Source organism: Equus quagga, chromosome 4 (assembly GCF_021613505.1).
Source record: "Equus quagga isolate Etosha38 chromosome 4, UCLA_HA_Equagga_1.0, whole genome shotgun sequence".
Taxonomy (NCBI): Eukaryota; Metazoa; Chordata; class Mammalia; order Perissodactyla; family Equidae; genus Equus; species Equus quagga.
In genome coordinates this window covers 126,438,379-126,466,365 of record NC_060270.1, presented here as the reverse complement: position 1 = coordinate 126,466,365, position 27,987 = coordinate 126,438,379, and the positions used below count along the sequence as shown (strand labels likewise).

Sequence of the window (27,987 nt, the reverse complement as noted above, 5' to 3'; positions counted from 1 at the left end):
GCCGAGGCGGCGGCGGCGGCAGGAGCCCCGCCCCCGGCCGCATATAAGAGCCGGTCCGGGCCGCAGCAGCGGCGGCGGCGGCGGCGGCGGCACAGGGCGGCCGGCACGGCTCGGACGGCCCGCGGAGCCTCCCACCCGCTTCCATAAGGCTTTGCCTTTCCAACTTCAGCTACAGTGTTAGCTAAGTTTGGAAGGAAGACCAAAAGAAGACCCCGTGGCCCCTCTTCTTTTGTTTTCCCCGCTAGCAGTCGTTGAGGTCTTTGTGCACAAGGCTGTTGTGTTTTTAGCGGTGCTCTCTTCGGTTCCTTGCACTCCTGTTAACCAGCACCTCAGCAAGAGCAGCAGCAGCAGCAGCAATAGCAGCAGAAGAGCAAGCGAAGGGCGTCTGGTGTCATGACCAGGGCAGGAGGGCCAAACCGCCAGGCAGGATGCTGTGGTGAGTTCACCGAATGCATGTGGTGGGCCGTGGGGACCAGCAGCTCCATGCACGTTTTGGAGGAACGTGGCTCTGCTGTTAACCAGAGTGCTTTGTAGCTCGTTTGACTCATATTTTGGTGAGGGATTGAGGAAGAAAGGAATTTGACGTTGTGGGAAAGGGGCTTGCACATCGGCAAGAATGGCGTAGACTCAACAGTTTAAAAAAAAAAAAGGAGTTAAGGAATGTTGAAACAAGAGCTTTCTTCACTGTGTGTGAAGTTAGGCGGTTATTGACCAATAGGTCGTTCTGAATTGAAGTGAGTGGTATTAAGTAAACGCGACGCATCCATTCCTAGGTGACTTGATAAAACGTTCATGGTTTGTCCCACAAAGTAGTTTTTAATAATCATGTTTAATAAGAGCAGACAAGCCTTGCAACCTCAGCTCACTCAGGTGACTGAATATGCTTTTTATCTTCCCCCTCGTGTCTCCTTGCAGGATCCTTAGCCAACTACCTGACCTCTGCGAAATTTCTCCTCTACCTTAGTCATTCTCTGTCGACTTGGGTAAGTGATTCTTGCAGCATGCTTGCACCGTTTCTTGTTTCCGTCCATTTGGGCCAAGTGCATTAAGTCATCTTCCAGTTTTGTGGTGCAGCTGATGAAATAAATCATCCAAATACACATGCTTTAACGAGAAAGCTATTTTCACCAAAGATACTGTCCAATAGGTGTTAGTAAATCCTGATTGATTATCGAGTTATCGTACTTTATCTAGATTGACAACTGTCCAGAGCTTTTTAGGATTAACAAGGACAGGAATATTTGGCTTGTTTGTACATTGTATTTTGCATTACTAGGCTTGGTAAATGGTAATATCTGCTACTAAAAATGGACGTCTCAAATACTTTCTATTCCTTCACATTTTAAGATATTTCTCTATTTTCTTCTTTTCTTACAATTCTAAGTTCCAGCATACTGCACTACAAAAATACAGTAGCGTAGTGGAGTGACGGACTTAGGCCAAACATAGCGTTCTAAGATTAATTTAACTATAACTGACCCCAAGAACAAATATCTGAATGATGAAAATTCTAAAATTTAAAACATGTTATCTGTAGGTAGATATGTGTGGGGCGTCTCAGGTTATCTTAAAAACCATCATCCAATGAAAATCAGCAGCTGATTCATAATTCTCCCCGTGACTTCCTGTGTGGTCTTGGAAGAGTCCTAGTGTTTCTGTGGGCCTGGGTTCCTTCATCAGTCTCCCCCCAAAAGATATTCCTCTAAAGATGCTGGATGTGTGTTTAGTTAATGATGCTTAGACTCTTTAAAATTAAACAATTGTTCTTATTGTTTAAAAGCAGTACATCTGGATATGTTCTATTCATGCCTCATAAATGATGCTTAATTAAAAGAAACCATAAGTAAGGAGAAGGAATTTTGAGAGTCAATTTGGTGAATGTTATTTTCTTTTTAAATTGGAAACTTCTGTTGGACCATCCTTAAGACATGCAGGCAAACTTGTATGAGAAAATCTGTACCCATGCCCCTGGGAAATTATTAGGTTAGGTTATGGGCTCTTTAAGAAAGAGCAGTTCAAGGATGGTTTTTTAGAAAGGGCAGCTCCTGTCTCCCCCAGGCTGAGACAGGGATGACTCTGCAAAAATATGTAAACAAAGTGGAATTGCTGTGTGTTTGTTTCATTTCCAGTAACTGATGATTCGAAGTAGAAATCTAGTGAAACTATCCTTAATTAATCTAAACCAATAGTTGTTGTTCTAATTTAATCCAGTATACATTAAGTATTAAAAAATCCAATAATAAATGAAAGAGATAGTCTCTGATGTTCTCCTCTTCTGGTCTGGAGACCTATCTCTTAGTGGAGGAAAGTGCCTCACTTCCAAATACTGATTAAGTGCAAGGTTTATGTGACCTTTATTAGGTGGGGAGGGTAGATTTGCCAAAAGAGTGGAGCTGTGGTTGTTCCATGAGGACTTTTTGTCATGTTAATTAAAAGTCCCACAAGAAAAGTGACAGATGTTTTCCCCAATCTTACAGTAAGTTGAGCAAAGGCAGTTCTTGTGGGAAAGTTGGATTAAAAAAAAACCCAGCAACTACACCGATATAAGGTTTAGTGGATTTTTCCTTCTCTTTGCAAAGGAGTACAAAGGAAGAATGCTCTCTCACTCTAGATAATTCTACCTTTGGAGTTTTGTCTCCTGTTTGACATTCTGCCTGATTTTATTACAACAGAATATGTGTGCTTCTGTATATGTGTATATACAAATGTATGCCTATCTAGCCATCCGTCCCCCTGCCAGCTCTGCCACATCATGGTTTCCACTGCACTGAAGCTAGAGGTGTTAGGGTAGCGGTTGTATCAGGTTAGATTTGTGTGGGGTTGAATGTTTTTTGTTGCTGACTTCATTTCTATCTGCCAGTGGATCAATTCATTTTACTCTTTACTATCAGAATATGACGTACTGCAAGAAGTGGATCCTGTTGTCAAGGAGATTATAATATAGTTTAGTATGGGCTTTAAAAAATATATCTAGGGGCTGGCCCCGTGGCCGAGTGGTTAAGTTCACGCGCTCCGCTACAGGCGGCCCAGTGTTTCGTTGGTTCGAATCCTGGGAGTGGACATGGCACTGCTCATCAAACCACGCTGAGGCAGTCTCCCACATGCCACAACTAGAAGGACCCACAACGAAGAATATAGAACTATGTACTGGGGGGCTTTGGGGAGAAAAAGGAAAAAAATAAAATTAAAAAAATATATATATCTAATCACAAAAACTTTTTGTGAACAAAGGGTGGTCAATTGCTTTTATCTGACGTCCTTATCCTGTGGACTGTCTCTGTTTAGCCCCCAGATGACTGTGTGGCTCCAGCCTTACTTCCTCAGGTCTCTGCTCGTAGTGGTCTCCAGCTACTTCATGCAAAATGCCAACATCCTGCCCCACCCGATTTTATTTTTCCTCATAGCATTTATACCACCTGACCTATTCTAGATTTGTTTTTTGGTCTCTGCCCACTGGGATGCAAGCTGCATGAAAGCACGGACCTTGACTTTTGTGCACTGCAGAATTTCTAGTGCCTTCATTAGTGTTGGGTATGTAATAGCCTCTCAGTAAGTCTTAAGTGAATGAATATGATCATTCATTCAGAGATATTCAGCTGGCCTCGGGCTGTAGTCCACTGTGGGTAGATGGACATGTAAACAAATCATCAAAGGATTGTGAGAGCACGTGGGAGGGCAGGAAATGGCCGTCAGGAAGGAATGGGTGGGCTTGCACTTGGTCAGTGTTTACTTAGACGTTACCTGATTCTTGGGCTTTGTGAGCATAGAATCTGTTACTTCTTAAAGCCTAAACCCTTTGGAAATTGGGGTCACTGGAACAATTTTATTCCTCTCCATCTAGGAAGTGGCATGACATACAGGGATAAAGCAAGAGAGATAACTTCGTTTAGTAGCACTGGTTTTGACGGGTTTGTTTAGAGGAATCTAAAACAAATTCTTTCGGGAAAAAGATAGGAGTGAAAAACCAAAGAAAGAAGCAATAGTAGTAGAATAATATTTCTTAATCTTTATGTTAAGAAAGAGGAAATTCACTCATGGAGGCAACCTCTCATTTGCGGTGTTGATGTGTTTCTGTTTTATCCTTGGGAGCCTTTTAGAGGGATGGAGATTAAGATAAGTACCTCCCTTTTCCCCATCCCATTTATTCTAATCAAATATAAATTTGCTTCTCATGTTAAAGATTAAGAAAGCAGCTTACTTTGTTATTCTTATTTATATCTTTATCTTAATATATAAACTTGTCTTTTTGTTGGTTTCAAACAAATTCTATGTGTATCATGCATTTTTAATCATTTAGTACAATGGTATTTGAAATTTAGACAATGCCTACCTAAAGTGGAAAAACTTTCTATTACCAAAGCAAACAACAAAAAAAAACTGTCTCAGAAATATTAATTATGGTATTAATCTTCAAATTTCTTGAACATTCTTGGAACAAATCTAATGTACCAGAACAATACATAGTTGATACGTCAGTCTAGTTTTTGTCACTTATTCTGTATTTACTCATTCACAACTGGGGTCCACTGCATATCCACTCCTTTGTTGATTCCAGAGTTATTTGTTGTGTATCTAGTCTGGGCCGAGCTCTGGGCTGAGGGGTGAGAGTGCAGAAGGTTCTGGAGCTCACATTCCAGGCCATCAAGTGAGAGTCAGTCTTTAAAACATGGTGCTTCCACTGGCTTCTGGTGTTTGTTTGTTTTAATGTTTACTTGACCATATCCACCCCATCCCCCAAAGCCCTAAACTTATGTGAATTTTGAATTGTGTTCTGAATTATGTTCATAATCCTCTATACCAAGGTTTCTCCACCTTGGCACTATTGACATCCTGGGCTGGATAACTCTTTATTGTGGGGAACTGTCCTGTGCATTGTAGATGCCAGTAGAAGCCCTCCCACCCTCCACCTCCCATTGTGACAACCCAAAACAGCTCCAGACATTGCCAAATGATCCATGGAGGGTAAAGTCACCTTCAGTTGAGAAATACTGGTCTACATGAAGTGTATTGTAAGCAATTACTACTGTCTGTGTGCATCAGTTTAAGTTTTCAGTGAATAAGATTGTCTTGGCTTTATTAAATTTTAAAATCAGTTGACATGTCAGGATAATACTTTTCTCCTGATACATTAAATGTATCAGGAAGATGCTGCGAGACTTTGGAAAGGACTCAGAGTGTGGTACTTTCACGGAGTGTCAAATCCATCCTGGGAATTTAGTTTGCTATAGTGATTTCCAGGGATGGGCTATAATAGAACTTTGTTGTTCTGTTTTATGTTAACCTCAGAAGTCAGGGATGGAGCCTAAAATCTCATAATAAGGTCCATTATAGATATTTTACATGTCAATTTACCTGACTCATTTAAAAGTTTCTGTTATTCCACATTTTGCAGTAATGAATTCCAAAATTCCTTATATATTCTGGAGTGAAGAAATAGGTATTTTTCCCCTTTCAAAACCCATCTGTATCAAAATGTTAAAATAACTACTTGCTTATACATTTATTTCTGACGTCTTCATTCATGTGGTGCCAGAATTTGCCCATATTAATTTCATCTTTCTGATTGCCCTGCTGTTTTATGACTTGGAAATTTGTTAAATAGACATAGGTTTTAGAATGTTAGAGGTAAAAGAAACTTCAGAGACCATTTAGTCTGTTCTTATCATTTTACAAATTGGGAAACTGGCTTTTCTTGACATTCACGGTATACCAATGTTTGTGAACTATACTGCAGTTTCCTTCTGGTTCAGTAGCAAGCTGCTTTATGCCTGTTAAATCAGGATAGCAAATGCCAGGCCCGGTGTAGACCTAACTCAAAAGGAGACAAGTTTTGTCTCAAAAAACCTTCTTGAGTCTGGAAACTGCATTTTGTCTAGAATGATAAGGAGTATGCGTGTTTCATTAATATCATGCTTTTTCGAGTTTACTTTGTAATTGGGCAAGAATATTTTCCATTGTGCCAGGATGAACAGTTTTAACACCTGACTAGTATTCAATTTGTAGAGGCATTGTTGACTTTGAAAATCACGTGATAAAGCTGGAAAGTGACCTTTTGATAAGAAAACAACTTCCTGAGTACAATTGACTAGGAACCGAAAATATTTCATCAAAACCTTTTCTCTTCTTCTTCAAGGGAGATCGGATGTGGCACTTTGCAGTGTCTGTGTTCCTGGTGGAGCTCTATGGAAACAGCCTCCTCTTGACTGCAGTCTATGGGCTGGTGGTGGCAGGGTCTGTCCTGGCCCTAGGGGCCATCATTGGCGACTGGGTGGATAAGAATGCCAGACTTAAAGGTGAGCAGTGTTCTAACTAAGCCTTTCTATTCCTGGGGCCAGTGCCTGTGCTGGAGAGAAACCACTGCATGCCACGCCTTAGTGACAGGGTGCTTGGTGGCAGCACCTCTTCATGGAGGGTCCTGGGGCTCTTGTACACAGTTGGGATGCCAGGATATTGAGTGCTAGATTTTTTTTTTTTGTATCTTTGGCTGTTCATAAATTCCAGATGTTAATGATTAGCCTTAGCACTCTTCTGAGAACAATGTTAAACATTAAAAGCTTGCTTGACTCTGGCATCCTTTCTAACCATGCCTTGCACTGGAGTCTGTTTAGTGTGATGTTCCTGGGACAGCTTTAACATCTGTCTTCTGAATTACTGTGTTTCATATAGAGGTGTGTGTAGGGGAATTGAAAAGCGGGGATTCGAGAGAAAATATCTGAGTCTGGATCACAGAGAGCCAAATTATAAGTTTTTGAGGGAAAAAGAAGAAATTATGATACATTGACATTTATTCTAAAGCATTAATACTGAAATAATTCAGTTTTATATAGGAAACAGAGAAAGTGATTGAGCGATTCAGTTATTCACAATATAAGGGCAATGTGGTAATAAATCAGGGCAAAATTTTCCTGAATTGCCCAGTTGATAATGCCAAGACCTGGCCATGTCTTTCTCAGACGTTGGGGAGAGACTGAGGTATTAGTTTTTTTCAGTGCACGATGACTGCTTCTGGATAGAGAGCAACTAGATTATCAAATTCTAGGACTGGATGCTATTAGTAAAATGGTCAAGATGGACATTTTCCTCTTGGGAATGGATAGACCAAAACACGTGTAGAAACAAGTTTTGTATCCTAGAAAAAATTGCTAGTTATTTACATCGTTATATGTAGAAACATAGGAATATTATACACAGAGACCTTTAACCTTATGATTCTTGAGCACTGAAATCGTAGCTTGGGGAAAGATGTTGAGTTGGGTGAAGAAGAGTGTGAATGGGAAAGCCATCTCCCACTTATTCCGTGTAGTCAACTCATGTGTCACCCTCCATGAAAATCCTCTCTGGTGTCTCTAGGCTGAGTTAACCATTTCTTCCTCTGAGTTCCCACAAGGCTTTGTTCATACCCCCGCTGTTGCACTTATACTCTTAGAATCATCTGTTCACATATCTATCCTTCCTCTGATCTGTGGGGTCCTGAAAGCTCAGAACCTCATTCAGTTGATACTTAATTCTTGTGCAATGAAAGAATGAGTTATATGTTGGGATTTCAGAAAGCAGTTTGTTTTGTCTTGAGGCTTTCATATGACCTTCCAAGCCAGAATGAGCCATACTTTCCTTGAAGACAAGAGCTGTAATTATACCTTACATATACAACTCTCTGTCTTTTTCCAAGTGCTTTCATAATTATTTTACTTGAGCATCATAATGACCCCATAAAGTAAGGAAGGCAAGTATGTATTATTATCCTCACCTTATAGACGCTGACATACGAGACATTAGCCATCCTCTCCTAGATTGTCTACCCTAGGGAGTGGCAGAGAAAAGACTACAAGGTATCCTTCCCTGTCCTTACTCCAGCACCTGATCTACATGGCTGCCTCCATCTGAGAAAGTCCTCATTTTCTATGAGGGAAGATGTGGCTTAGAGTTTCATAGCAAATAGCATTAATATGCCAAAAGGAACACACTGCTGCTTTATTCTTGGCAAATTTTTTTTTTTTTTTTAAAAGATTTATTTTTTCCTTTTTCTCCCCAAAGCCCCCCGGTACATAGTTGTGCATTCTTCGTTGTGGGTTCCTCTAGTTGTGGCATGTGGGACGCTGCCTCAGCGTGGTCTGACGAGCAGTGCCATGTCCGCGCCCAGGATTCGAACCGACGAAACACTGGGCCGCCTGCAGCGGAGCGTGCGAACTTAACCACTCGGCCACGGGGCCAGCCCCTATTCTTGGCAAATTTTTACATGTCCTTCCTATTTATCCACACCATCTTCTCTTACCAGATTCGGGCTATGGTAAGGGTGACCTTCAAGATGACCATCAACCCATGTAGGAGGTTATGGATTCCATGGCCTCTTTAACCTCCTCCATAACCTCCTTCATGTTCTTACTTTAGCTTAAGCAGCAAAGAACTGAGAGATGGATCTTGTCTATGTAATAGCGTTCTGTTCATGACAGTAAACCTTCAAGAGAATAAACTAAATGAAAATGTGGTTGTTATGAATGGCTTCGAGTAACAGAGGAAAAATGATGGGTACTTCGTCATTCTGTCTGCAAGTTTTACTGGTCTAGGGTCCTAGTGGAAATAGTTGAGGCGGGGTTTACTTCAGGAGTGTTTTTTTTTCCTTGTAGTAATTTGCATATGCATTAATATAGTAGAAGATTGATGTGTGGATCAAAACAGCTCCACTGAGACAATCTGGTGTAGTGAAAACTTTGTTTCTCCCTCTGTACAGTGGCCCAGACTTCGCTGGTGGTACAGAATGTTTCGGTCATCCTGTGTGGAATCATCCTGATGATGGTTTTCTTACATAAAGATGAGCTTCTGACCATGTACCATGGATGGGTTCTTGTAAGTTCTCAATGAGATTCTTCATGGCAGAAAATTGGATATCTGGGAATGATAAAAGATGAAAACCTCTTGAGGCTAGGGGTATCTTTTTGCAAATGGGACCTTTGAATATTGATCTCCGTGTCTACTTTAATGTCCTCTACAGATTTTGTTTTGTTTTGTTTTTGGTTTTTGCCCATAATAAGGCAGTCATTAAATATTTTTTTAATTTAAATTTTGTCCTATTAGGTTTTTTTTCCTGTTTGCTTTTAATGGCATTTCTAAGAGTTTATTATATGATTCAATTGTTAGTTTTCAGCTCATTAGTATTAACCTGTAATTTGTTCACATTGTATGAGAAATGTTATCAATGTATATCTTAATCAGTCGTGATCGTATACCTCCAGTAATAATTGGTATTTCTCTTTGGGGAAATGGACTAGGTAACTTGTCACTCTATGATTTCATGATAGCTTGATGGAAAAAAGGAGAGAGATGGGGTGTGGTGGAAAACAATGGATTTGATGTCACTATTGAATCTTCTTATGTATATTTGGATTGATATTGTAGAGTTTCAAAGCCAGGTAGGACATTAGAAGTCTTTTGGTCTACTCCCTTCATTTTGTTGATGAAAAAACTAAGACAAAATGATGTTACTGATCGCCCATTGTCATGCTAGTAGAAAGCATCAGAATCCTGACTTAAATACAGGTCATCTCACTTCCCCTTCATTGTTTTTTCCAAAGGAGATATTTGTGGGAAAATTAAAAACTACCCCTTGTTAACACTTTATGATAATGATGTCACATAAATGTGCATATGACCACTAAAATTGTTGTATTATGTGTACTACAGATGATACAGATTAGGAAGACATTATGCCCTTTAACTTGACCACTGGTATTGTTTCATGTCTACAAAATAAAATGATTTCTTGTGATTTACAAAATGAAATTAAAATCAAAATTATTATGCCAGCAAAGACCATTTTAAACTACATTATAGTGTGAGGTAAGGACAGTGTTGTAAAACTGACATTGTAACTCAAGTTTTCCCTGTAATTCCTTAGACTTCCTGCTATATCTTGATCATCACTATTGCAAATATTGCAAATTTGGCCAGTACTGCAACTGGAATCACAATCCAGAGGGACTGGATTGTTGTTGTTGCAGGAGCAGACAGAAGCAAATTAGCAGGTAATTTGGTTTTCTCTTTTCAACTAAATGCGTTATATTAGGATTCACTTTAAATCTGTTGTAGTAAATGAGGCTTAAGCCTTTTTTCCTGGCTGGGGTTTTTTTTTTTTTTCTTTTTTGGTGAGGATGATTGGCCCTGAGCTAACAACTGTTGCCAATCTTCCTCTTTTTTTGTTTGAGGAAGATTGTCCCTGAGCTAACATCTGTGCCAATCTTCCTCTATTTTGTATGTGGGATGCTGCCACAGCATGGCTTGATGAGCAGTGTGTAGGTTCATACCCAGGATCGAAACACATGAACCCTGGCCCACTGAAGCAGAGTGCATGAACTTAACCAACTGTACCACCAGGACGGCCCTGAGGGGTACTTTTTTAAGAACAATAAATTGAAAGCACAATTTTCCACATTATCCCACATTATCAGTCGCAGTGCAAAGATTTATCTCACTATTATGAAGTTAATTTATAGGATAGTAATCTTCTATTTTGTGCAAACTTGGTAAATTGAAGAACATTTCTTTTGAGTTCGTTCTTTCTTTTAAATCCTGTTAACTGTTTCTAAATGTTTACTTACTACTCAGAACAGTGAAAATCTGACATGGTATTTTATTGGTCATAATATGGATATTATTATCAGTACTTACTGGTCATATTGTGGATATTATTTTTCTCCACCCAAATGGAAACAACTTAATTCTAGGAGAAACTCTAGAACTTAATTCCTTCAACTTTCCACTTATCATCTACAACTTTTATTACATTATACATGATGTAGCATAATTGCTGTTACAAGTACTAAAGAAATAGAAGATGGAATGTGTGTTAAAAAGTTTACAATCTTAGTTGTCCATTGGAAACATGTACAAGAGGCCAGAAAAAGACCAAAGAATGTTTACAAGGCAACGTGTCCTATTACATCAGTGTTTCTTGGGCTCAGAATAACCTGCCTCGCTTGATATTGGCTGCCTGCCCACCCCATGCAGCACACAGACACAAATGGGATTGATAATTACCCAGGGTGAAGGAGGAAGGCTACCCCTATCTACCAAACGGATCAGCTGAATCAACTCCACCAGTCATTGAGATAATGGGAATCACAAACACGTTGCCCAACCCTCCCAACAGACGAGAAAACCATTCCTGGTGGCTTAAATGGCTTATCCCAGGACACAGAAGGCAAGATTAGGTGGTGGGGTAAGCAAGCAACTTTGACTGGACCATGTGGTTAAAAAAAGATAGAAAAGAGGTGGTGAGAAAAAGGGAACAAGATCTGTGGAAGGTGTAAATGAAGGAAAAGAAGAATTTGCTTAAATCATCACTTTGTGGCAGAGCTATTATAATCGAGGGAGAAATACCACAGTGATCTTGGAGGATGCTGTGTGCGTAGGATGAATTTCACCCCTCTGAGCCTGTGCTGCAGGAAATTCTCTCCAGAGCTAAAGTAGTGATTATATTAATTTTTCTTCCTGTGATCATTTACTAATAGGAAATAGTTCCATATCTCTTTTTGTCGCATTGAACTATAAGATAAGGCTTTGTCCCTTTTTAATGTTTTTTTTCCTTGTTTGCTTTTTCTTTTTAACATACTATTTTAAGTATGTAATACATGCCCATGTTTTAAAATTCAAAAGGTACAAAAGGATATATTTTGAAAATAGATCACATATATATCTGTTGGAATATATTTGGGGGAAAAAGTTGGCTTTTAAAATGATTGTCTTTCTCTTATCTGAATTTCTTAACTCATTTTTACTGTGAAGTCTGTATAGTCTGAAAAAAAAATAGTCCTGAGTAAACAGAAGGTTAGAATCTTTAATTTGTTCTAAATACATAAATAAAAAATAAAAACAAAGATTCCACATAACCTTGTGGGATCTTTCTCATATGAAGCGATAGCCTAGAACAACAAAACTCTGAGGGGCCGTTTCTCAGCTGCCCTTCTTTCTGTTAGGAACTGTCGCAGAGGGGAAGAATCTAGGCCAACCAGTCCACATTCTCGCCTTCTGGAGCTCTCAGGTGTAGGAAGTGGGGTCCACTGCCCGGGGAGCCTTGTCCTCCTGAGTTAGCTTTCAGAGTGGTGCTCTTTCGCGGGCAGCCGGTCGCCTGGGGTAGTAGCTTCTGAAGGAAAACCTCCATGTTGTCCTTCCTCAAGTTTTGACCTCAGCATTTGTTGAAAAATTAATTAAAAACCATGCTTCAAAACAGGATACAGAAACTTCCTTAGTTCTGAGGGTCAGCAAGGGTCTAACCAGGGATTTTGGGTGCCATTTCTGCTATAAGGCAGAGTTACAGAAAGGAGAAAAGGGAGGCTAAGGGAAAAATAGAAGACTAGAGAAGGGGAAAAGCACACACGGAGGGGACTCCAGCTGCCTCCTTGGGTGCCTCTGAGGCTGCGACTCAGGAAGGTCTGTAGACGCGCCTACTCCAGGCAGGAATGCTTTATGTTTATGCAGGCTGGCTTTTGAGCTTGCCGGCAAAGACTGTTAGAAACCCGAGCGAAGGGGCCGCCCGGTGGCGCAGCGGTTAAGTATGCAAGTTCAGCTTCGGCGGCCCGGGGTTCGCCGGTTCGGATCCCGGGTGTGAACACCGCACCGCTTGGCAAGCCATGCTGTGGTAGGCATCCCACATAGAAAGTAGAGGAAGATGGGCACGGATGTTAGCTCAGGGCCAATCTGCCTCAGGAAAAGAGGAGGATTGGCAGCAGTTAGCTCAGGGCTAATCTTCCTCAAAAAAAAAAAAACAACAAGAAAAGAAACCCGAGCAGAGGACTGGGCGGGGCGCCCGAAGCTGTGTGCACGCGGATGTGTGTGAAGGGGAAGGGTGTGTGCATAAAGAGGAAAGATTGTGAGTGGGTGCTAACTGCTCCATTCCCTTAGCCCCGTGTTCCTCGCTTTCAGAGTAGGTTTTAAAATTGGAAGTTGTATCACTGAGGGTAAATAAAGAACAGGAGAAATTTTCCCTGAAAGGTTAAAACGTTTTAGAATTTCAGTGGCATCAGGCCAAAATATAGTTGTTACCATCTGGTTTATACAGCTCCAGAAAAGGCATTGTTTTTCCACAGAAATACTGTTAATCTGTTAACTAATTTTTCTAGGTACTTGACTGAGTGTTTTATTAAAACATTCTGTTGAGCCATGACTTTCTATTCCACCTGCTGTTTTCTTTCTTTCCCTATTTCATTTATTAATCGCCCTTTATTAACAGCTTCTGAGGTTTTTCTTGTCCACCATTCTAAAGAAACGTCAGCTGGTTAGTTTGATCAAGTATGGCCGATAAATTTCTTGTTTGAGCTCTAGTGACTAAAAATTGATTTCATTATTTGAGATAGACAAGCCTGCTGGCTGCTATTTGCTCAGCAAATCTCACTTTTATTATTATTATCTTATGAGATGTAATATACGCTTTATAATAGCAAGTAGTTATTTAATGTCATGTTCTGTGCCACAGCTGTAGCTGAAAACAGTTAAATTAGAATTAAATGAGCACACATTTGTGTGTTTGCGTAAGAATAAATATAAACTTGTAAAAAGGATGTGTTTGCACATTCAGAGGACTGATTCTTCTCTAGCCTGTGACCTGTAAGATGATTAGGTCTTTTTCAAAAATTATTATTTAATTCATTCTGCTTCAGAAAAATAAAAGCTGTTTTCTGACACTACATTACCCTTAAACATTATTAACTTCCTAAATATAATATAAAAAATAGAAATTGGTGGCATTAGGAAGCTTCATGAGCACTTGAAAGCTGAGGTTGTGAAAGAGTAACAAATCATTTTAACTGAATTAATTTTCTGGTGGTTGTTCTAAAGCTTTCAGATCCAAGTGTATATTTTCATTAGTACTTGAGTTTTGGATTCAAATGATTGAGTTATTTGGATCAATTCTACATTTCTCTGTTAGCATGTGAGTTGGAAACTTATCAGTGGAGGGCAGATGGAAGTTAGTGAAGCCTCTGCAAAAAGGGTCACGTGTAAGATCAATGAAAACTGCCTTTGCCTCTCAAGTGGAAGGGGAGATACGTCAAAGTTCTCCTGTTATCGTATAAGCGTTTACACTCATAGGACTAATTGGAAGGTAATTTAGGACCAGGAAGAAGTAGAGAGGGAATAAAGGCAATTTTCTGTTAATGTGCTTATCAGTCATGTATTGCTTTTCCCTTAAGGTGCCTCATGTGATTGATAAGGGCTTGTCTCATTAACTTACACTCTCCTCTGTGAGAGAGAGAATGAGAAAGTAGTCATTTTCTTGACTTCCTCTCCTTTATTCATCTTGGCCTCCAATCTAACTCAGCCATATGTTCCCATGGTCATACCCTAGACCTTGCCATCACCACTAAATCCTCCCCTTCCATAACCTCAATCTTAGGCACCCATGTCTTGAACTACCACCTCCTGTCTTTCCAGCTCACTCCTCTTGGTACCCCAGCCCCAACAATCCTCCAACCTGGTTGGCACCTACAAGTCATTAATTCCATTGCCTTTTCACTGTTCATGACCCCTCTTGTCTCCCTTCTTTATCCAGCTTAAATTTCAAGGTCAGTCGATCTGACCTCATGATCACCTCCTAGCATATACTCTCAGCTTACTTGGCCTCCTCTTTTTTTGTCACTTTCCTTTTGTCAGACCCTGGTTAAATCCAACTCTCCTCAGTAGAACATGGCTGGAGAAAAACGCACAACCTTGCTCACTGTTCTCACCTCAAGTTCATGACCACTGGGTTCAGGTTGGCCCTGTCATGCTACCAGATGATCATACTCTTTTCTCTGGTCTCTTCCTTCCCCCACTTTCCTGAAGAACTGTGTCTCACTTTCTCCTCCTGCACTCAGTACCTCCTCTCCCATCCTCACTTTCACTGGTGCTTTGTATTTCACCTTGGTTTCTATTTTACTGAGAAAATGGAAGAAATAAGAAGAGAACTTCCACGTGCTGCCACCATCACATTGCTCTTTCTACTTGTACCTGAAGCCATAGATGTGGCCTACACACTTGTTACTGTTGATGAATTGTTTGCGCTCCTATCTGAGAACAATGCCTCCGCTTGCCTAGTAGACTCAGATTCCATCCCTTCTCATCTACTGTATCATTGCCATCAGCATATAAACATGCTGTAATTTTGCTCTTAAAAATCCTTGTCTTTACCCTTTTATCACTCCATTTCTTTGTTTTCCTTTTCAGCAAAACTTAAAAAGAGATGTCTATGCTCACTCTTCCCACTTTCCTTGGTCAGGGCTTTGCTTTCCATAATGCCAGGGGGCAACATTCACGTTGTAAATCCAGGGGGGCCACTCACTTACAATATAAATGCTGGCCCCTAGAGTTGGCACCAAGCTCTTAAACTAACTTTCAGTCAGGCATTTGCCCTTACAACTCCACCAGAACTACTCCCTTTGAGGTCCCCAGTATCTTCCATCTGAGCAATCTAGAGCTTCTTCTCAATGCTCATCTTTCTTGACCTTCAGCAGCACTTGCCAGCTGATTACTCCCTCCTCTTTGAAACACTATGACCTTTTGGCTTCTAGGACACCACTCTGTCCTGGTTTTTCTGCTCTTTTGTTAGTTCCTCCTCATCTTCCTCACTCTAAATGTTGGCCTACTCAGGACTCAGTCCTCAGACCTTGTCTCTTCTCGATCTACACTCTCTCCCTTGATGATCGCATCCAGTCTCATTGCTTTAAAAATCAATCAGCTGACTCCCAAGTTGGGTGCATACTTCTTCCCTCAACTCCAGCCTCCAGTCAGTTAAATATGTATATTTAATATATATAATTTATATATATATAAATATGTACATGCCTGATGTGGAGGCCTCTTGAATGTCAGTGGGCCTATCAAAATCAACATTTCTAGAACCAAACTCTTGTTCTTTTGTCCCAACCTGATTCTTCTGAAGTCTTTCCTTTCTCAGGAAGTGGCAACTCTATGCTTCCAATAGTTACTCAGGAAAAAACTTTACAGTCATCCTTAATTCCTCTCTTTCTCTCTACTCCATATCTAACCTGTTTGCAAGTCTTTCTGATTCTACCTTTAAGATAGATTTAGTATCTTTTTCTCCATTTCCCTTGTTACTATCATGGTTCATGCTACCATCATCTCTCCTTTGTGTCCTTGTCTCTGAGCTTGTCTTCACCCTCACTTTATAGTCTTTTCTCAACACAGCAGCCAAAATGAACCTTTAAAAATATAAGTCCGACTGTGCCAACTCTGTTCATAAGCTTCCAAAGGCTTCCTGACTCACTAGGTATAAACGTTGAAGTCCACATAATGTTCATAAGATCCTACATGATTGGACAACTATGCCCTCCCTCTCTGACCTCGTCTTTTCCTGTCCCTTCCCTTCCTCACTCTGCTCCAGCCCTCCTGGCCTCTTTGATGCTCCTCTCACGCTCTGGGCACGCTCCTCCTACCCCAGGACTTTTGTGCTTCCCCGGTCTGGAATTCTCTTTTCACTGACATCCACGTGACTCACTTGTTTGCCTCCTACCACTTCATGTCTTTGCTTTGACGTTCTCTTTTTTTCAGTGAATCCTTCCCTGATCTCTCCATATTTAAAACTGAAATTTCTCCTTTCCTCTGAGCACTCTCTATGCCTTTTTTCTGCTTTCTTTTTCACCATAATATTTAATGAACATCTGATATTCTGTATATTTATGTACTTACTGATTTATTCTCTTTCTCCTCCCATGAGAATGTAAACTCCATGAAGAAAGGGAAGGATATTCTCCATTTTCTTTATTATGCCAGAATGATGCCTAGTATAATAGGCATTTAACAAACATTTGTTGAAAAAAATGACTGTAGAGTCACTATTGTATTCATTTTAAAAGTTGATGTTAGACTAATTTATACAATCCCAAGGGAATCACAATTTGAGTTAAATTTAATGTGACTTGATCCAAACAACAAATGATTTTCTAACAAAATGGTTTGCGTGCAGGGTGTTTTTAGAAATTTACATGTTAGGAATCTACACTCTTGGTTTATGTGTTTGTATTGTGTAAGTGAGTAGTCTCTCTGATAGGTTTGCACACTTATCTGCCTCTCTCACCTATGTCTGTAGATATGAATGCTACAGTACGAAGGATTGACCAGTTAACCAACATCTTGGCCCCCATGGCTGTTGGCCAGATTATGACATTTGGCTCCACGGTCATTGGCTGTGGTTTCATTTCGGGATGGAATTTGGTGTCTATGTGTGTGGAGTACTTTCTGCTCTGGAAGGTTTACCAGAAAACCCCTGCTCTAGCTGTGAAAGCTGCGCTTAAAGTAGAGGAAGCTGAATTGAAACAGCTGAATTTACACAAAGGTAAACTCAACACAGTGATGAATCCTTTTATTCTGATGTTCAGACCTTAGATGGTGAAGACCAAAACTATTTTGGTTCTAATACAAGTGCAGGCCTGCATGAGGTTAAATATCACTTGGGAGGAGAGTCAAAACTCAGGCTTTTGAGGGTCTGAGGAACAACTCTGGGTTGAAGCTCCTTGGTTGAAATGGGACCCCTGGCCCTTTTCCTTAATGTGAGCAGTAGATACAGAGGGACAATTAATTGAGGGATGGCTGGGCAAAGTTGAGCATACAACAGGGAAGAACAGTAGGAAAAAAGAGACCAAGAGAATTCCTAGGAGTGTATGAAGAGGGGAGTTACGTGGCCTTATGTAGGCCATATGTAGGACAGGGGAGCGGGAGTGAGGACATGAAGGTGGGCATTTCCCAAGAAAAGAGGAAGTTGGGTTTCTGGGCAAATGGAATCTTAACAGGGCTCCAGAAAATAAGATGCTGTGTTTTCCCAGACAATTATTATATTTTATCTGATGAGTTTTCCTGTTATTTACTTTGGTCAGAGTATAATTTCTGAGAAAGAGATATACCGATGGTATTTTGTTGCTTTAACATGCTACTTGAAGATTGTTCCTTGGCTGGAATTCTTAGATTAGTAAAAGAAAATACATGTTATATTGTAGAAGCCAACGGTACCCATGGAGGAGGGAAAGAAGAAAAGGAAAAATACGGAGTAACAGAACTGGCTTTCTTTTCCCCATGAAAATAATGTTGTCTTTTATTAACAGAAACTGAGCCAAAACCCCTGGAGGGAACTCATTTAATGGGTGAGAAAGACCCTAATATCCGTGAGCTTGAAGATGAGCAGGAGCAGAGCTGTGCCTCCCAGTTGGCCGAGCCCTTCCGCACCTTCCGAGATGGATGGGTCTCCTACTACAACCAGCGGGTGTTTCTGGCGGGCATGGGTCTTGCTTTCCTCTATATGACTGTCCTGGGCTTTGATTGTATCACCACAGGGTACGCCTACACTCAGGGGCTGAGTGGATCCGTCCTCAGTGTTTTGATGGGCGCATCAGCCATAACTGGAATAATGGGAACTGTGGCCTTTACTTGGCTCCGTCGGAAATGTGGCCTGGTTCGGACTGGGATGATCTCAGGGTTTGCACAGCTTTCCTGTTTGATCTTGTGTGTGATCTCCGTGTTCATGCCTGGAAGCCCCTTGGACTTGTCCGTTTCTCCTTTTGAAGATATCCGTTCTAGGTTCATTCAGGCAGAGCCACTGTCCACAACTACAAAAATACCTGAAATCTTTACAACTGAAATGCACACATCAAACGGATCTGATCCTGTTAATATTGTCCCAGAGACGAGTCTTAAATCTGAGCCCGTAATCTCTGTCAGTCTGCTGTTTGCAGGCGTCATTGCTGCTAGAGTCGGTAAGACATCTCTTTTTGTATATTGATGAACTAAAGTATCTTTTTGCAGTGTGGTTCAGAGAATTCAACAATAAATGATCTGAAACATTCCCTGAATGTTAATTTAAGCAAAATCCACTATTTATCCTTATGTATAATTCAGTCTTTTATTATAAAATTTTTATTTTATAGTTGAAAAAACTATATTTGTGTATGTGGGTATGTACATATACTTTCGTAAAACATAGGGCTTGAAAAATTTTTCTAAATGCATATCTTAAGTATTACTCTTTTAATGTAATATAATTTTTAAAAAAGATATTAGCTCTAATAATTATACTACCATTTAAAAATTTAGAGTCTTTATATTGCTGTAACTCTACCAAAAGGATTATAATTTAGAGAATATTTCTATGGGACAAGGTAAAAAAGAGAGTGTTTTTGGTTTAAATAAAAAAAAAGACACGATAGAAAAAAAAATCCTTCAAAGGTCCTCTCTAAGCTGATGTGTATTTATGGTATACTTTGCCCAAACACATGGATTTTATAGCCCTGGAAGGAAACACAATGTAAAGACATCTTACAAAGCAAAATTTAAGTAATCATTAATAGAGTCTTGATGAATTATCTCTGCCTCAATTCGTTCTTGAAATGAAACTGTATTCATCTTGTGATACAAAGCAGTTCGTTAATTTATCAAAGACATTAATATTCAAGTAAGACAGCTTTATTGCAAGGGCTTTAGAACCCAAGCAGTAAATGTAATAATGGTTTCAAGTTTCCTTACCCTTTAACCATAACTGTATATTAGGTCCATTCATTTTAAACTTTAAAAATACTAGTACATATAATAGGATTTATTGTGTCTCTGAAATCAGAGTTTTGCTTTCGTAGTATGAATAATCACAGAAAAACAGGATTAATTTCGTAGATTTTATCTTATGGGTGTCAAAATCATTTCTTGAAGCCACTAATAACCCAATATCTATTAATGAAAAATAATTCTCTAAGGTAAGGCTATCATAATACATATATGACTTTCAGGTGATAGGTCTAAAATGTATGTTTTGCACATGTCAACAGATTTTTAATCTACAAATCTGAAATGTAAAGCTGTAAATTAAAAATCTATCTTTAACAAATATCTTTTATTATAGGTCTTTGGTCCTTTGATTTAACTGTGACACAGTTGCTGCAAGAAAATGTAATTGAATCTGAAAGAGGCATTATAAATGGTGTGCAGAATTCCATGAACTATCTCCTTGATCTTCTGCATTTCATCATGGTCATCCTGGCTCCGAATCCTGAAGCTTTCGGCTTGCTCGTATTGATTTCAGTCTCCTTTGTGGCAATGGGCCACATCATGTATTTCCGGTTCGCCCGCAAAACTCTGGGCAACCGGCTTTTTGTCTGTGGTTCTGATGAAACAGAAGTTACGGAGGAAAATGCAGCTAATACATCTGTTGTGTAAGACAGTTTTAACTGCTGCCGTCCCTGTTACTAGATTATATCGAGCACATGTGCTTATTTTGTACTTCAGAATTCCAGTAAATGGCTGGGTGTTTCTCTCTGGTTTTACCACAGCTATACCTTGAGGGCCAAAAGCTATTGAGGAAACCTAAGTCAGCAGAGATGAGCTGGCTAATTTCCCTTACATTTAAGGATGGGAAAAAAATCGGAAAAGAAAAACTCAGTTTCAGTATGGAGACTAAGCTAGCAATACTGATTTTCCCAATTTCTCATGAGTAGATAAAATTTCACATAAAAGAGTGGTTAGTCATGTGAATTAAGTTATTTTTTGGCAGATATTTATGATCTATACCAGAATTTAGATATGTCAGTTTTCCCTAAAACTCACTCTTATTCAAGTCTAGCTAATGTACTTTTTTTTGGTATCTTATTCTCAATTATAGGAAAAAGCAAATAAATTCTGCTCCAAGTCTAAAGATTAAAGTTTGATAACCAGTATTATCCTTATTGATCCTATTAATCTTAAAGGATTTACTTCTATGTGGAAAAACAAAATACGTCACTAGAATTCTCTAAAGGGGTTGGTGGTTTAACTTTAGAGAGCAGCTTCATATTTTTACTATCAGATAGGGCATAGTATTATATTACACATATGTAGCACTTTGTAAAATGGCTATCATGTAAGTTGCAGGTAGAAGCAAAGCTAGATTTATAACACAATGAATGTCTGATGACTGCACATACGCCAATAGTTTGTCCATAGAAACTAGAAGCTGAGAGTCACACAGTACGACAAGATGCAAATTTCACTCGTGCCGCTGTCATTAACGGTCTCTGTCTTGAAATATGAGCGAGTCACCTTTCAGCCTGGCAGGTGAAATGTAGAAAGCAAGCCCACGCTCGGGAAGGTTTTGTTTCATAAATCATTTGATTTCACTTGGAACGCGCTCTGGTAGAGCGTTTTTACATTTGCTGTTTTGTACCCAGGAGTTATTTTTACTTAGTTGTAGAACAAGACTGTCCATAAATGTATCCCTTTCAAATGTCTTGGAGAAGATGGAGGAAAAAAGAAAGACTTTTGTATATCTTTTGAAAAACTGTTGTAGACATCATTTTGCCACATGCCAGTACCACCGTGGTACTTTGCCTTAACTGTTCATGCACTTTCATGGAGACTGCAATACGTTGCTGTGAGCACTTTCTTTATTCTTGAAGTTTAACCTTTTTCTTCTTTCTACAATACGATGTAATGATTTGCTATTGTTGTAAAATCTTTGTAAAATATTTCTACATAAAAACATTTTTAAAATCTTGATTTCTTTTTCCTGAATTGTGTTGTGCGTTTATTGAATATTGCTTTTATTACAGAACATGTTTTGGATAATGTATTTTTTCTCTTTGAAGGGCTGCAGTTTCATATTAATTCATAATTTTTAGTGTTATCTCCCTGTTTATGCGTCTAGTGTATGGTGGCTTGGACAAAAGTGTAGTAAATGCAAAGCCCATACTCATTCTTTGACCTTGATGAAGTCACATTAACTTAAGTTCTCTTTTCTCTTCTGTAAATTGGAGATGATATTATAAAACCAATCCTACTTAGCTCACAGCCTTCCTGATTGAATCAAATAAGTCATGTGGAAGCCCTTTGTGGATTATACAATGAGGTAGTAATATTATTAGAAGTTGGACCTGACTAGTGGCAGAGCCTTAAAGATAGGTTCCTTCTGATGGCCCAGAGAGCAGACCCACATTCTAAATTCAGCAAATGTTTCTTGAATGCTTGATCTATGCCCCAAACTGATTGGTCCTGGGATGCAGATTTGACTCAAACCTGGTTGATCAGAGGCTCCTTTTCTTTTCCCTAAAATGGGGAGCTTGAGAACTTTGGCATCGCCCTTGTAGCTACTGATCTGCTTGTGACTTTTGAGCGGCGGGTAGATACCTCTGTTAGGTTTGACTGCTGTCTTGTACAGGTCATCCGCTCCCTCCCACAAGGATCGAGCTGGGTGATCTGCCCTGAGTGTTTGCAGCTGTAATTGAAGGCCTGTGACTTTGTAAAACGCATAGCGCCGTATTAGCAAAGGAAGGTCTCACTCAGCTCTTAATATGGGCATTTTGCCATATTGGGGGCCTAGAGCGAGAGGCCCTGTGTAGGAGGAGGGAACATGGAGTTGGAGAGTTAGGAATTTTTACAGCTGCCTCCCTTATCTTTGCAGAGTACTGTTCAGAACGGGAAGAGGAGGGAAGTGGAGGAGGAGAATCAGTGCTGGGCTGGACAGCCTTTGCTGTTTACCGCCCCAGGGCATAGGAGTAGGGCAGGGGTAGATGACTTGTGCGTCTGGGTCTGGGTGTGTTTCTAAATGGGGTCAGACTCAAATATCTACAGGGTCAGTTAGGTAATCCAAATGAGTGAAAAATATTAGATATAGGAAAATAGTCTCTTGTGTAACATGTAATTGCATTTCACAAAAGTGTCCCTTATTTTGTTCCCACTTAAAAACAAATTTTTACCTTTATTTTGTAATGCTCTTCTCTATTCCACACATGCTTCTTCTGGTTTGCTTGATATTCTTTTCTTGTCCCGCCTTTAAGAAAAGAGTGTATAAGTAAGAAATTACTTTCCTGTTTACCAAAAGACAAAAAACAGTGCAAGAGGCTTGTTAAAGGGAGCATGGCACTGCAAGCGCTATTGGGGTGGTCAGTCTCTGGGGACTGGAGAGTGCGCCCAGGCTAAACGGGCAGCTGTAAGCAATCCCAGTGCCATGCAGGAACATGGGCCCTGTGTTGGCATATGTTTTGATCTTTCAAGAGAAGCCGGGAATCTCAAATTTTGTGTTAAGTCCCCAAATTCTTGAATACTGGCAACTAATTTGAAAATGCAAGAACATTTTTCTGGCCAAACAAAATACATCTGTGGGCTGCCTCTGAGCCACCCATGGGCTGCCATTTTTTTGAGCTTTTGTCTAAGAGGATGGTTTGTGAGCAAGAGAATGGTATTTGATTAAAGTATGGGAGGAGAGGAGGTATATATACAAAAACTGTAGAGTACTGAGGACAAATAAAGAACTGGGCCAACACATATTTGGGGGAAAAATGTTAAGCTATCATACATCCTTACCGGAAATTATTTAAGGTCAAATAACCTGTGCGTTTATTATCTGCTATATTGATGTTAATGAGAATTCTGCCCCATAGTTTCTTATTCCATATGTTGTTTGCACTATTGAATTAAAGGATAATGATGATTTAAAAAAAAAAAAACTTTTGAAGTTTGTCTGAATTATAAACATAGCATGCTCCTGTTTGTAAAAAGAAAAAGAAAACCCAGAATTTTGAATTGTCAAGGCTCCTCTTATCCCACTCCCCAAGTCCTCAGACGTACCAGTTTAGGTTGCATCCTTATAGATAATTTCTTTTTAATGAAGATTTAAAAAATAACTTTTTATATCATCATTTGGTTTGTTTGCCAAGATCATATTGATACTTATCTATATCTGTTGATTGATCGATCAATGTATATTTTTTCCCTTAAATTCTGAGGGTTAAAGTGACATTTGCATTAAGACTGTTGATGTAGTAATTAAAAACTTTAAAAACAAAAACGGTAATTAAAAGCTTTGAAGACCTAGATATAAGTATGCAAATTACCTAGTCTAATGTATTTGTTATGACTGAGAAATAAATTTAGTCTGAGATTCGTTCCAGCCAACAGACCACTGTGTTTAACATTTTCCTCCCAAATGACACTTACTTTAAACTCTATTACTTCAGTTAAACGTTGCTTCTTTTAGTGTCCCCTTTTTTTCTCTTGATCTACCTTTCCAAATAGTCTTTGCTATCAGAGCATTTTTCTTTCACAAGATAGCAATTCAAGAATAGAGTTGAAAGGTTAGAACTTTGTGACAACACGTTTACATTTTCCACACACAAGTCTGAACTGGCTGCATTTAGCCACACTTTCAAAAGATAAATGACTTTCCCCTTATATGGATGCTTGTTTACATTTCCAAGTCCAAAAGGGAGCAAATATTTTATCTAAAGAATGGACAAATGAGAGCTCAAAGTTCAAGTAAGTGCTTTTTTCCTACCTCCTTCACTCTGGCCTCTGTGTGAGTTAGTATGTATTTTTCTATTTGAACATTTTCCGTGCAGCATTTTACTGGGAGAAAAGTGCATTGCAAAGCTCCTGAAGTAGTTATATTCAAAATTGTCTAAGAGGGTGGTTGTCCTTAATTCACGTTTGTAGTCATAGTAATGATAATACAAAAGTTAATCTAATTAAATAGATTGAAGATGTAAGAGGATAAATATGTTTCATAGTAACTAAAACACTTCAGGAGAAATATATGTTTTGAAGAACTAATTTTCAAAGAACTTACAATAAATGGTCTCTAATAAGCAGGACATAGTCACATATTAAGTCATACCTAAAGGAATATTTGAGCTTAATGTATATATATTCTAGAAAGAATGGTTCTCCAATGATAGGTTTCATTTTTACTTAGTGCTGTGTATTGACCAAATGGACACATATCTTCTTATCTATTAATTCTAAGGTATTTAAGTAAAAGACACTACAGTGGAAAGGAATTAACATTTAAACATCTATTATTTATCAGCACTTTATTCATTTAATTGTCATCATAACTCAGTGAAGAAGGGATTATTATCTGTGCTTTATAGATAAGGAAACTGAATCTCAGCATAAGTGTCATGTACTTAACACAGCTAGTAAGTGGCAGAACAGAATCTAAAACCATTTCTGTCTCTCTCCAAATGCTGTCTTCTTTCCTCTGTCCCACACAACCCTAGCATGAGCTTTTTCTAACAGAAAGGGTCAGAAAATCCTTAATATCCTTAAGGGGTCTATTTGTTCAAGGTAAACATTTTAACTTACAGAGTGAAGTGGGTATAACTCTACACACTGACTCGTTGAACATGAGGGTTTCTACTTGTGTTTCCAGGGAGCTAAAGTTTTTCCAATAGTCATAGCTGCCTCATCTATTTTAAATGTCTTCATTGGTCCTTGGGCAGCACTTACCAGTACTCTGAGGGTGTCCTAATACATATAGGAGGTGGACTAGGAAAATGGTTAGAAGCAGCAGAGAGACCTGGGTTCAAACTTTGGCCTTGCCAGTTACACTTGCCAATTACTTGCCAGTTACACTTGCCAATTACTTGCCAGTTACACTTGCCAATTACTTCTGTGCTCTTGGGCAAATTGTTTAACTTCCATGAACTTCTGTTCTTTGTTTGCACAAAGGGAATGTTAATACCTATCTCATAGGGGATTAGCAATCTTAGCCCAGTACCTGATTTATAGCCCCCAATAAAGCGTCTCTTAAGTTCATATGAGGAAGAATTGAGAGTGTTCTTTGTTTCAACATAATTTGTTGTTACCTAAATTATTCTGATGCAAATGTGTCATGTTGGACAAACTATTCAGTTAAATATACCAATTAATTTTACCTGTTCATTTTTTTCTTCAAATGCGACATATTCGCTTTGACCATGGAAGTCTACACAGAGACCTGTCTAGAAGAAAAAAACACTAAATTAGGTTTAGTTTCAGTTCTTTGGAAAACAAATTGCTGAGATATCTATTGTGGGTATTATAAAGAACCTCTTTGAAAAGAAAAAGAGGAAAATTCTCATCACTGTTTTTAATTCTAATATCATTTCCTAGACTACAAGGTGCTTATCTGTAAAAGCAAAGAAGAGAGGAACAGAAGGTCAGAAGGATGGTGAGAGGAAGGGAGACAGGAAGGAAAGAAGGAAGGGTGTTGAGATCAGGGAGGGAATTCACGAGTTTTACTACAGGATAGTCAGTGGAGTACTTATGTTCATCCACTCTTCCTCCTCAAATGCCACTGAAATGACAGGAAAAGAGTACCCCAACCCTTCAGTTTGTTCTTTTAAGAACAGGTTAGGGTGGGATCATCAGAGCAAAGGCAAACTTCTGGCATAAGGAAAGTAGATAAGAACATATTGACATAAGCCCTAGTACAAAAGGCTGCAGCACAGACGTGAGCCCCCTTTGGTGGAATAGCGTGGGTTGACCAATACGGAGGACCAGGGAGGGAAGTGGGCAGAAGGTTTGCATGCAAAACAGCTACTCCTTCCCCCCATACAGAGCAGGTATTCAGTGCTGCTGACCTGGTGACATTTGCAAAGTGCGTGATTAGTCTGGAAAGGGCTATCGCTCCTAGTGAGGATGTGAGCTCCAGAGAAAGGCCCTCCTGTGCTGATATTGGAAGTGAAACCCTCATCTTCTTTTTGTTCTGTCCATGTGTCTTAAAGAGCCTCCCCATCTACGTGAGTTGCCCACTTACCCAGAAATCCTCCCAAAGTGATGTCTTTTGAGAAAAAAATCCCTATTCAACAGTAGAGGACATCCACATAAACTACTCAAATTCATTAACCTAGTTTTTCTTTCGTAAGTATGAACAGATAAACAACGATGGCCAGATATTGGGGGAAAATCAACAGCAACAAATAATAGGACTAAGATGAATAAAGAAAGTGATGGACCAAAAAACCTCCAGCTAATTCAGGGAACAAAATGAATTCTTTCAATTCTAGTTAATAGCCTCAGAGAGACTTAAAAAGGAATGATATCTATAAAGTATAACGTTTTTTGCAAAAAGAGAATAGGAGGAAATTATTGGACATTAAAAATATGATTGCTTCTCAAAATGCAGCAAAAAGATGGATTTAAAAGTAGAGCAAACAGGCAAAAATAAAGTATGAGAGAAAAATAAGTGACCTTAAAGATTAATCCAGAATGTCAAATATCTTCCTATTGAGGAATCAAGTAAGAGGTAGCAGACAAATGGAGGAGATGAATGGGAGGGGCGGGCTGAAGCGGGGGAGCCAGATTAAAGATAGGATGAGAGTTTCTATGCTTTTTGTCAAACAGCAACAAAAAAAAGGCAACTAGAAACTTCAGAAAAAACCCAAAAACTTGTAGCACAAGAAAGCCATTTCTATACACAAAACAAAGTAAACTGTGGCATAATTCTGAGGAATTCTTGGAGTGAAAGAAAAGAGAATTTTACTTCAATTCTTAAGTCATTGCCTTTGAGTGGCACAGTTTTTCTTACATAAGATTACATTTCTTTCTCCTGAGGTCTAATCATAATGCTTGATTCTGCAGTGACTAATATTGACATAATAATAATGTTTTATATGCTATTTGTTTTGAATTTTTAGAATTAACTTCTAAACAAAGCTCAGAATCTTCTTAATAAAGTTATAAAACAAGGACAGGGTGGCTGTAAATGTAAATGCTACACATACTGATAATTTAAAAGTCCTGGCTTAATTTTAAAAGTCCAAAACCTGGAGTTTGGGGTAGAGAAGTCAAAGATAGATTAGGATTCTTATTTCCTCTTTTTATAGAAAGAGAATTAAAATAATGTCTAAAAATGATGAAACAATAAGTGGAATTTAAGCATATTATTTGAAATTATATAAATTATATCATTTGAAGTTATATGAAATTTTGAGATAATTCATGCTATATGACTTATGTAACCAATAAAAGAGCTAAAAAGTACAGATTAACCAACAAAACCCAGGAGAAGGGGTAGGGAAAAAGAAGGAAGTATTGTAAGATGAATTACTTACCTGGTTATAGTGGGTCATTGAAAGAGATTGTCTTAGGTTGCTAAATCAAGAAATAGAGAGACATCAGTAATATTGAAAATTAGATGTAGCTGGCTTAACATCAGCCATTCTAGCAGATCCTAATATTTAATAAGTCTTTTATCTATATGTTAACAAGCTCATTCGTCTCAAATACAAG

General features: G+C 39.0%; 1 protein-coding gene across 1 annotated transcript; it reads left to right on the top strand.

Annotated features, from left to right (window-relative positions):
• Nucleotides 1–65: 65 nt before the first annotated feature.
• LOC124238059 (solute carrier family 40 member 1) lies at nt 66–21,495 on the top strand. Its single transcript, XM_046658539.1, has 8 exons — nt 66–436; nt 916–983; nt 6,134–6,293; nt 8,729–8,844; nt 9,893–10,019; nt 17,075–17,320; nt 18,084–18,731; nt 19,868–21,495. The coding sequence occupies exons 1-8, from the start codon at nt 394–396 to the stop codon at nt 20,179–20,181; spliced, it is 1,722 nt and encodes a 573-aa protein (XP_046514495.1). The 5' UTR covers nt 66–393; the 3' UTR covers nt 20,182–21,495.
• Nucleotides 21,496–27,987: the final 6,492 nt, after the last annotated feature.

What these genes read in the sequence shown, in the direction of transcription:
- LOC124238059 (XM_046658539.1), top strand. Translation starts at nt 394, where the DNA reads ATGACCAGGGCAGGAGGGCCAAACCGCCAGGCAGGATGCTGTG. An exon ending in TGTACCATGGATGGGTTCTT is followed by an intron (nt 8,845 to 9,892) that starts GTAAGTTCTCAA and finishes GTAATTCCTTAG; the next exon opens with ACTTCCTGCTATATCTTGAT. An exon ending in CGTCATTGCTGCTAGAGTCG is followed by an intron (nt 18,732 to 19,867) that starts GTAAGACATCTC and finishes CTTTTATTATAG; the next exon opens with GTCTTTGGTCCTTTGATTTA.